The following is an 11542-nucleotide window of genomic DNA, read 5'->3' on the forward strand; positions in this document are numbered from 1 at the left end:
CAATAAATATCGACTTGTCTTTTTCTGGTGAAATGAAGATCGATGCTTGGCTGCAGTTGAACAAATCCAAATAATATCGCTCTCATCCATATTAATCTCCTGATGTAGGTAGCCTACCCGCACTGTATCTACTAGTTGATAGCTAGAGGAAATTATTAGGACAAGTAAACACCTTTAATCGGCGTTCCAGCTGTGCTTTTGATCTCCGTAAATGCTAACGACAGCCGAGCGAGCCTATCACTTTAGTGCGAGTGAAATTAGTTCCGAACTGAATGTATGCGTCTAAGTCATTTTCACATACACATTTTATATGTTCGAAATCAGAATCATATATTCTTCCAAAAATAACATGATCGCTGTGTTAGAACGTTTATTTTGATCGACATTCTGCATTTGTCAGAGTGCCATCTGGTATCCTGATTTCAGATGTGTCCATGTAAACAGGATTATTAGGGAAATCGTTATTCTTGCAAACCATGTAAACGTTTTAATCAAACTATTATATTAATTTGACTATCCACAAAAATTGCATTATTGTGTGCATGTAACCGTACTCAATCAACAGATAAACCTTACAAGGTGAGAATGAGATCACTTGCATGTAACGTAAATCTTTCATTTAGAAATAAAGAGAATGTACATTCTTCAACAATAATCAATCTCTGATTACATAGCTTCCTCTACAAGAGGGCACTCACCCTTACATGTTATATTCCCAAATCATTTACATGGTCACATTTCTTTGCAAACTGCTGAGAACATAAAATGAAACATTTAGAAAGGGTAGCAAGAGCTGACCATCATGTAGCCCTAATCAAAATGCCCATTTGAGATGAATAGGAGACAAGCCAAGGGCAAAGGAACAATAAAAGACAAATGTCAATCAGATAACAATTCCACTGAAACAGACATTTGTTGGGTCACCAGTGTCTATTTTTAACAGAAAACAATGGCCTCGACATTTGCCAACCCTTCCCAATTCCTAAACTCATATTTGCAAAACATTTACATATTTCCAGCAGTGTATGTGGGAGTGGACACCCATTTATACATCTCTAGATACTGTACCAACACAGCCCTTGAAATATATGTTTAATGCCACAGTATGTACAAAGCATCATAACTTCAGTGCAATTCAGTCTAACATCGACACATTTGAAATGTTGAGGTGGAAAAAACAAACACACCACTAAAAAACATATATTTGGTGTCCAATATTTAGCCATTTCATCACAGTACTATCACTCACACTATGATACAAATAAATTAAAGCTACACATTTTCCCTAAAGGGTGTGACCACTAGCTTTCAGTAGCTCTAAAACTCTCTATTAGTCAGAAAGACTGAGCAGAGACCAGTAGCTTCTGGGACGTAGCTCAGACATCCATTCACATGACACTGATAATCAGGCCCTAAACAGCAGGCTCTCCTGGTGCTAGCGGATGCCTAGGATCTGCCTGCTCTTGAGCTGGTAGTTCCTCTCCACCTCCTCCAGGGCCTGGGTCCGCAGGTTGGCTGCCTGCAGCCTCCTCTTCAGCCCCAGCTCCTGGCTCTTCTCACTCTGCTTCTGATCAGGCCTCTGGTTCTCTTTGCTGTCTCTGGCAAAACTGATCTTCTTTTCAGGGGGGACATTCTCCTCTCCCACATCTAAGGGGGCCAAGATGGCAAAAAGTTACACATGTTGAAAAGGTTTTATTGAGCGCTACATTATGTGCAGATAAAATACCCTCCCATAATATGTTACCAAAACAATTCTCAAGTTCGTAATTTGCCCAGAGAAAAACACAGGTGTCTTAAAGTGACCTAAATGTATTCCCTCCCCTTTATTTGATCTGAAAACATGGCTACCCTATATCATATTGTTCAACTTCAATAAAGAAGCAAAATCACATATCCTCCCTTTTCCTGGTTTTTCGCTTGACACCCATACCCATGTCATTGGAATAGAGTGGTGGCAGGGTCTTCTGCTGTTTTACCAGGTTGCAGCTCTTCAACAAACTTTCCGCTCTGAAATGAAAATAAATTGTTGGGAGTCAAAATAGAGTATAGCCAACCCTCTTGCAGTTTTATAGCAAGGAATGCGATTATGACAGCAAAGCGTGAAGGAAAGTAGCATTAACACATATTGGAGGACTAAAGCCTTAGCATTTAGTCTAATGTGACATTAAAACAGCAGTTTTCTGCATTTCAAGTGAAGTGATCCAAGGGAGCTTTGTTTTACCTGGCAAGTTTCTCATTCGATAGTCTCTCGTGAACACAAAGCTCCTGCTCCCGCTCTGTAGGAGGAATATATATATATGTTTATTTAACTAGGCAAGTCAGTTAAGAACAAATTCTTATTTACAATGAAAACCTAATTCAACAGAGTTACAGCATAACAATTCCACAGATTACAAACAATTCAGTCTATACTGTATACACTCAGTAGCATAGCCAGTGACACATTGAATACAAACAACAATCATTATAGATGTTTCAGCAGTCCACACCAAGCAACACTGATTAAAAGAACATCCGTGTTCCAAAACCAGAGGGGTCTCATCTGTGACTCTGACATTATAGGGACCAGGGTTGGGGTTGAATCAGTTTTCAATTCAGTCAACTTAAGTGAATTGAAATTTCAATTAAGAACAAAATTAAGCTTAATCGTGATAAGGGTAAACACTCACGCTCCAGCCTCTCCTCGCACTCCTTTAGGGCCTTCTCCCTCTCCCGCAGCAATTGCTCCTTGAGCTTCAGCGCCGCAGCGGTCGGGGAGGTTGAAGACCCGGCTGGCTTTGGGTTCTCTGGATTAGCCGAACTCCTCCAGTTGCGCGCCTGCATCCTCCTCTGCTCATCGGCGACCACGTCCACCAACAGGCTGCTCTGGAGAATGGACTCCACCGAGGGCCTCAGGTAGTCCTGGCAACGAGGCACAACAACAGCCAAATCAACAAAGAGTAGAATGGTGGGCAGGAAGGATTAAAATCTCTTGACATTGAAATTGTATTTTGAGCATAATAATGTGCTTGGCGATGGAGACAAATAATAATCTCCTCAACAGGTATGCTGCAGTGAGGAGTTGCTCACAAGATGACTTGAACTTTAGATGGAGATTTTCTGTGCCGTGAAACATATTCCAAACCTTTAAATGGAGCATTCTGGACAGGAGTGTGTTCAGCTCCTCTGAGTACCGGTAGGGGATCCTCCTGAACTTCCCCTCTCGGATCTTCTCTGCCAGCTCTTTTTGGTTATAAGCTGTGAAAGGAGGACTTGATGGAAGAAACATGCGTCAGACTGTAGTCGAAGGCATTGACTGAGGGATATTTAGTAAGAATATAGATGACCGGTAAGGTAACTTACGATAAGGCACAGAGTTCATACAACAAGCATCCCAGGGACCAGATATCCGATTTCTCGTTGTAGGACATGCAATTAATTTGTTCCTGTAAAATATGGAATTGTCCACACATGGACAGATTGATTAGAACACTTGAGTATGGGGTGGGAGGGAGGGGGTGTTGTATTTTTCTGTACCAATTATGTTGATTGTCCTGTTTGAAAATGGGCAAATCCATATGAATTTTTGACAGCCTCCCTTTTGATTTAAATATACATTTCCATACATGTTTGTCCATGGAAGAAGTGGTCAGAAAATGACATTTTGGACCGGAATGTCAAAACATTCAGGAAATAGGTGCTCAAAGTTGACCCATTTTGCATTCTCCACCAAACCATGAGACACCATGTCTTCATCAATGGAAAAGATAAACGATTGAGTTTGATATAATTTAAATGCTTTCAAATAGTTGTCAAACTACTTTATAATTTACCCAAATCCAATAAATGTGTTTAAAAAAGAAAGAAAACCAGAGTATCTGGAATCATAGGATTCCCAATTCCCAAAGCCTTTGCTTTTGCTATTGACTCACAGGCGACATGTAGTAAGGGGTTCCGACGAAAGTCTTAGCGAAACTGGTGTCATGGTTCAGGATTCTTGCGAGACCAAAGTCACCGAGCTTGACATTTTGCTTGACATCCAGGAAGATATTGGCGGGCTTGAGATCTCTGTGCAGCACTGTGGCCCCACCATCGCTCCGGCGATGGCACTCCTTCAGTGCAAGAGTGAGCTGTGCCATGACTCGCATGATGAATTCCTCCTCCAAGTAACGCCTGGCCAGCAGGAACACAACATGCACAGAGTTGCCAAACAACACGCTTACCTTGAACATGCCAAACGCAATTTGTATTATTCCTTTTAGTCATGACAACCCTCAGAGTTTGCCTACAGGCTGGGAGGCCAGTGTTCAACACCCACAAAGGGTGGGTATCCACAGTTCGCTACCTAGGTGTCAGAGAGGGATGGCCATTGGATATACAGTGGGGCAAAAAAGTATTTAGTCAGCCACAAATTGTGCAAGTTCTCCCACTTCAACTATGACAGACAAAATGAGAAAGAAAAAAAATCCTGAAAATCACATTGTAGGATTTTTCATGAATTTATTTGCAAATTATGGTGGAAAATAAGTATTTGGTCAATAACAAAAGTTTATCTCAATACTTTGTTATATACCCTTTGTTGGCAATGACAGAGGTCAAACGTTTTCTGTAAGTCTTCACAAGGTTTTCACACACTGTTGCTGGAATTATGGCCCATTCCTCCATGCAGATCACCTCTAGAGCAGTGATGTTTTGGGGCTGTTGCTGGGCAACACGGACTTTTAACTCCCTCCAAAGATTTTCTATGGGGTTGAGATCTGGAGACTGGCTAGGCCACTCCAGGACCTTGAAATGCTTCTTACGAAGCCACTCCTTCGTTGCCCGGGCGGTGTGTTTGGGATCATTGTCATGCTGAAAGACCCAGCCACGTTTCATATTCAATGCCCTTGCTGATGGAAGGAGGTTTTCACTCAAAATCTCACGATACATGGCCCCATTCATTCTTTCCTTTACACGGATCAGTCATCCTGGTCCCTTTGCAGAAAAACAGCCCCAAATCATGATGTTTCCACCCCCATGCTTCACAATAGGTATGGTGTTCTTTGGATGCAACTCAGCATTCTTTGTCCTCCAAACACGACGAGTTGAGTTTTTACCAAAAAGTTATATTTTGAGTTCATCTGACCATATGACATTCTCCCAATCTTCTTTTGGATCATCCAAATGCTCTCTAGCAAACTTCAGACGGGCCCGGACATGTACTGGCTTAAGCAGGGGGACACATCTGGCACTGCATGATTTGAGTCCCTGGCGGCGTAGTGTGTTACTGATGGTAGGCTTTGTTACTTTGGTCCCAGCTCTCTGCAGGTCATTCACTAGGTCCCCCCGTGTGGTTCTGGGATTTTTGCTCACCGTTCTTGTGATCATTTTGACCCCACGGAGTGAGATCTTGCGTGGAGACCCAGATCGAGGGCGATTATCAGTGGTCTTGTATGTCTTCCATTTCCTAATAATTGCTCCCACAGTTGATTTCTTCAAACCAAGCTGCTTACCTATTGCAGATTCAGTCTTCCCAGCCTGGTGCAGGTCTACAATCTTGTTTCTGGTGTACTTTGACAGCTCTTTGGTCTTGGCCATAGTGGAGTTTGGAGTGTGACGTTTGAGGTTGTGGACTGGTGTCTTTTATACTGATAACAAGTTAAAACAGGTGCCATTAATACAGGTAACGAGTGGAGGACAGAGGAGCCTCTTAAAGAAGAAGTTACAGGTCTGTGAGAGCCAGAAATCTTGCTTGTTTGTAGGTGACCAAATACTTATTTTCCACCATAATTTGCAAATAAATTCATTAAAAATCCTACAATGTGATTTTCGGGATTTGTTTTCTCATTTTATCTGTCATAGTTGAAGTGTACCTATGATGAAAATTACAGGCCTCTCTCATCTTTTTAAGTGGGAGAACTTGCACAATTGGTGGCTGACTAAATACTTTTTTGCCCCACTGTATGTACAGTGCATTCGGAAAGTATTCAGACCCCTTGACCGTTTCCACATTTTGTTACATTACAGCCGTATTCTAAAATGGATTACGTCGTTTTCCCCCCTCATCAATCTACACACAATGCCAAAGCAAAAAAACAGTAAAAAATAAATGTAAAAAATGTTTGCAAATGTATAAAAATCGGAAATATCACATTTATATAAGTATTTAGACCCTTTACTCAGTACTTTGTTGAAGCACCTTTGGCAGCGATTACAGCCTAGAGTATTAGTTGGTATGACGCTACAAGCTTGGCACACCTGTATTAGGGGAGTTTCTCCCATTCTTCTCTGCAGATCCTCTCAAGTTCTGTCAGGTTGGATGGGGAGCGTCGCTGCATAGCTATTTTCAGGTCTCTCCTGAGATGTTTGATCTGGTTCAAGTCCAGGCTCTGGCTGGTTCACTCAAGGACATTCAGAGACTCTCCTGCGTTGTCTTGCTGTGTGCTAAGGGTTGTTGTCCTATTGGAAGGTGAACCTTCGCCCCAGTCTGAGGTCCTGAGCGTTCTGGAGCAGGTTTTCATCAAGAAGCTCTCTGTACTTTGCATCGTTTATCTTTCCCTTGATCCTGACAAGTCTCCCAGTCCCTGAAATACATCCCCACAGCACGATGCTGCTACCACCATGCTTCACCATAGGGATGGTGCCAGGTTTCCTCCAGACGTGACGCTTAACATTCAGGCCAAAGAGTTCAATCTTGGTTTCATCAGACCGGAAAATCTTGTTTCTCATGATCTGAGAGTTCTTTTGATTCCTTTTGGCAAACTCCAAGAGTGCTGTCATGTGCCTTTTACTGAGGAGTGGCTCTCGTCTGGCCACTATCATAAAGGCCTGATTGGTGGAATGCTGCAGAGATGGTTGTCCTTCTGGAAGGTTCTCCTATCTCCACAGAGGAACTCTGGAGCTCTGTCAGAGTGACCATCGGGTTCTTGGTCACCTCCCTGACCTTCTCCCCCGATTGCTCAGTTTAGCCTGGTGGCCAGCTCTAGGAAGTCATTTAAGAATGATGGAGGCTACTGTGCTCTTGGGGACCTTCAATGCTGCAGATCTGTCCCTCGACACAATCCTGTCTCGGAGCTCTACCGACAATTCCTTTGACCTCAAGGCTTGGTTTTTGCTCTGACATACATTGTCAAAGGTGGGACCTTATATAGACAGGTGTGTGCCTTTCCAAATCATGTCCAATCAATTGAATTTACAACAGGTGGACACTAATCAAGCTGTGGAAACATCTCAAGGATGATCAATGGAAACAGGATGCACCTGAGCTCAATTTCAAGTCTCATAGCAAAGGGTCTGAATACTTATGCAAATAAGGCATTTATTTATTTTTACTACATTTGCATTTTACTACAAAAATTCTAAAAACCTGTTTTCGATTTGTCATTATGGGTTATTCTGTGTAGATTGATGAGTAAAAAAATTAATTTAATACATTTTAGAAGAAGGCTGTAACATAACAAAATGTGGAAAAGGGGAAGGGGTCTGAATAATTTAGGAATGCACTGTATACATGGATGGACAAGGAAATCAAGGTAAACACGACAGCACAAACACACACACACCTTTCTTTGATGCATCTGGTGATGAGGCTGGAGAGGTCGCCGCCTTTGCAGTGCTCCATAACGATGTACAGTGTAGTGTTGGTCCGATCTATGATGCGGTCATAATATCTCACAATGTTTGGATGCGTCAGTTCACGGAGGAGGTTGACCTCGGACACCAGCATTTGCTTCTCGTTCTCAGCCATTGTGCCGTAGTCCAGCGCCTTCCAAACTAGAATCTATGATGAAACCCAAACACCACAAAACTAAGCATTTATTGATTGGCCAAATGTTATTTAATTTCTAAGGTTTCACAGGAAATGCATGGAATAAAATGCTTGATGTTGGGAACATACTTTAAAGATGGCAAATAAACATATACATTAAAGGCTAGGTACTAACCAGCTACTTGTTTTACTTCAAATGCTGTATGGTTCACATACATAACGTTAGCTATATGACACCAAATCCACAGTTGTAGGTAAACAACATAGCTTATGATTTAGTTTTGTTCATAGATATCGGGAGGTCTGGTGTGCCCCTTTCTGTTTATTGAGGTCATTTTTGGAACCCCTTTTTGGCTCAAGAGCCCAGAAGCTAACGTACCTGGCCTGGTGGCTTACTTGGTGAACTCAATGGAGTTGAGTTTATTACGCTAGTTAACTTAACGTTAACTAGCTAGCTAAAGTTAGCTAGTAAGCATAACGTTAGCTACACAAAGTCGAACAATATATTAAATTAAATTAAATTGACATGACAATTTCATTATTACTTACATTGTCAAAGTATACATATCGAAAAATAAAAATAAACAAAAAATATACATTTATATAATAAATTCACTAACGTTACTGTAGCTACGTTACATTTGCTAGCGTCTAACGTTAGCGAGCTAGGTACAGTACAGTGCACGCTGTAAAAAGCAAAACACTTACCTTCCCATCAGATTTCCTCCGTATTTTCTGACATTTGCCATAAGACCCCGATCCTATGGTATACAACACCTTATAATCGTCAACACGAGATGGCATTTTGGCGAAGCTAGCTAGCTAAATGCAAAGTTTGCATCCAAGGTAGCTACTGTAGCTTACTGTAACGTTACTGTACTGTACTTAGCTCACGTAGCTAGTTGCAGGTGTTCAGCGAAGGAGAGCAACAACTTTACTCTGGCAATGGAAATATTTTGTACGTTTTCTTTCCTTAAATAATGTTAGCAAATGTAATTGCTGGCAATATATCTTCGATCACTTATTTATAAATTACAGTGATTTGTGTAAATGACGGTTTAAAATTGGTGCCTGAATTATTCAATGTGGTTGGTCCGCATTCAGAATATTCTGATTGGCTGGAATTAAGATACAGCCTGCAGGTTGCTAAGCATCTGACACCCACAAGATCTGGCGCGGGTGTTTTAAAGAGGAGGAATCTTTTAAATTGATATGCATGTCAAAATTAAAATGTACTCATGTAATTTTTTTAAAAAGATCACAGAACCCAATGTATAAATCTAAAATCTTCCTTACTGATTACGCTACTCTGTGTGATATAATCTCACCACAAGGTGGCAGTAAAAGCAAACTGTACTTTTATTCTCCCCCAAGGTGACCACCTCCATGCAAATAACAACAAGTAATTGCCCGAGTGGTGCCACACATTGATAACTATTATATCAAAGTACACCTTGTCCATCTATGCAAGTTAGAATAGAACAAAACAGAACATAATAGAGTATAACAGAACCGAATAGAACATTACCAACGATGATGAGACAGCCAACATGGAGGTGAGGGCTCTGGGAGTGTGGTGCCTGGAAAACAACCTCTCACTCAACGTCAACAAGACAAAGGAGATGATCGTGGACTTCAGGAAACAGCAGAGGGTGCACCCCCTATCTACATTGACTGGACCACAGTGGAGAAGGTGGAAAGCTTCAAGTTCCTTGGCATACACATCACTGACAAACTGAAATGGACCACTCACACAGACAGTGTGGTGAAGAAGGCGCAACAGAGCCTCTTCAACCCCAGGAGGCTAAAGAAATTTGGCTTGTCACCTAAAACCCTCCCAAACTTTTACAGATGCACAATTGAAAGCATCCTGCCGGGCTGTATCACCACCTGGTATGGCAACTGCACCGCCCGCAACCGCAAGGCTCTCCAGAGGGTGGTGCGGTCTGCCCAACGCATCACCGGGGGCAAACTACCCGCCCTCCAGGACACCTACAGCACCCGATGTCCGAGGAAGGCCAAAAAGATCATCAAGGACATCAACCACCCGAGCCACTACCTGTTCACCCCGCTATCATCCAGAAGGCGAGGTCAGTACAGGTGTATCAAAGCTGGGACCGAGAGACTGAAAAACAGCTTCTATCTCAAGGTCATCAGACTGTTAAACAGCCATCACTAGCACATTAGAGTCTGCTGCCTATAGGCATAGACTATAACTCATTGGCCACTTTAAGGAATGGAACACTATCCACTTTGATAATGTTTACATATCTGGCATTACTCATCTCATATGTATATACTATTTTCTATACTATTCTATGGTATCTCACTCACTTAATAATGTTTACATATCTTGCATTACTCATCTCATATGTATATACTGTATTCTATACTATTCTACTGTATCTTAGTCTGTTCCGCTCTGACATCGCTTGTCCATATGTATATAGTCTTCATTCATTCCTACTTAGATTTGTGTGTATTGGGTATATGTTGTGTAATTTGTTAGATATTACTTGTTAGATGCACTGTCAGAGCTAGAAGCACAAGCATTTTGCTACACCCCCAATAACATCTGCTAATCACGTGTATGTGACCAATACAATTTGATTTGAACAGAATAGAATAATGCCTGGTGCCACAAATCTAATAATATATTGACTAGGTCTATATTTTCCAGTGTCAATCAAAAATATCATGACTTTTGTGAACTATATTTGTATAGTATTTTCATCTTTAAGATTGTAACAACAAACGTCTTCTGTCAGTCTAGTGGACATCAAGAGACAGACAGCCCTCTTGGATGTTTTTACATATGGCTAATTGGCTTGAATAATTTTCTGCTGCTTAGCTTGTCGTTGTGAAACAACATTGGGCAGCCAGACCGAGTTCTCTGTCTGTACACGGTCCCAGAGCAATGCTGAATATGAATATCACTCTGCACTATAAATCAATGTTAGGAGAGCAGTGTGATAGAAATTGTTAGCAGTTGACCTCACATAGCAAAGGCTACATTAGAACGTGATGATACCCCACAACAGAACAACTCATTGATTTACTGCCTGCATTGTCAGGGAGGTTGTTTGTAGTTTGTACTATAAAATTATCCTTCCCATTCAATGGACTGGGTGTAAGGTTAGGTGGGCCAGCAAGGCTAGATGAAAGGCAGCCATGAAATCTGCAGAGCGTTTTAATTACTGTGTGGTTGAAACTCGATACAGAGACATCACACTTCACCCGTGGATATCAATAGCCTTTTACCTGGGTCGTATTCATTACTGCACACTGTGGCAAAATGCTTTTCAATAAAGAACAAAAACAAACGTTTCTTATTTTACAAGTTCAGGTATTCATTCCCTGTTTCAGATCATTTTTTTCTGTTTGGTGCCTAATGAACATGGCCCTGAACTTGTCAGTGTTCATGATCTCATCATTGCCATCATATCACCAAGCATCTTGCCTGTTGTGATGCTCTCTGTGAACAACAGGGGTCCACATAGAGAGGCTAGTTTGCAGCAACAATTTCTAATTCCAATTATGTTTGTGCATGTACTAGTCCCAAAAAGGTCACTGACACTAGGGCTGTTTCCATGGCGCCCTGTCATGCACACAGGGGAGGCTAACAGGAATTGAGTTCCAGCAAACACGGTATCCATCCTCAGCGGAGTCATGTGATCAAAAAAAACCTCTGCAGAGTCCCGCTAGGGGTTATTGCGGTGACAGGCGTGTTCGAATTACCCCTGTGTCACTCGCCTCTCTTGTCACAAGTTGCTGACCCATGCACGTCAGGAGGACACGGCAGGGCTCGGGGTGTGG

General features: G+C 41.8%; 1 protein-coding gene across 2 annotated transcripts; it reads right to left on the bottom strand.

Annotated features, from left to right (window-relative positions):
* Window positions 1-464: 464 nt before the first annotated feature.
* On the bottom strand, window positions 465-8891 carry LOC110522023 (serine/threonine-protein kinase Nek2). Of its 2 annotated transcripts, none has more exons than XM_036975551.2 (9): window positions 8435-8891; window positions 7521-7738; window positions 3912-4152; window positions 3343-3425; window positions 3125-3251; window positions 2670-2901; window positions 2222-2276; window positions 1977-2007; window positions 465-1647 (listed from the first exon to the last, which is right to left on the bottom strand). In XM_036975551.2, exons 1-9 carry the CDS (start codon window positions 8528-8530, stop codon window positions 1534-1536), a joined length of 1197 nt encoding a protein of 398 aa, XP_036831446.1. In that variant the 5' UTR covers window positions 8531-8891; the 3' UTR covers window positions 465-1533. The 2 variants fall into 2 exon arrangements, with proteins under 2 accessions (XP_036831446.1, XP_036831445.1); XM_036975550.2 differs by having other exon boundaries at window positions 1931-2007.
* Between the last annotated feature and the right edge of the window lie 2651 nt (window positions 8892-11542).

The sequence above is a fragment of the Oncorhynchus mykiss genome, chromosome 4 (assembly GCF_057628025.1).
Source record: "Oncorhynchus mykiss isolate SJ-2025 chromosome 4, ASM5762802v1, whole genome shotgun sequence".
In the NCBI taxonomy this organism is placed as follows: Eukaryota; Metazoa; Chordata; class Actinopteri; order Salmoniformes; family Salmonidae; genus Oncorhynchus; species Oncorhynchus mykiss.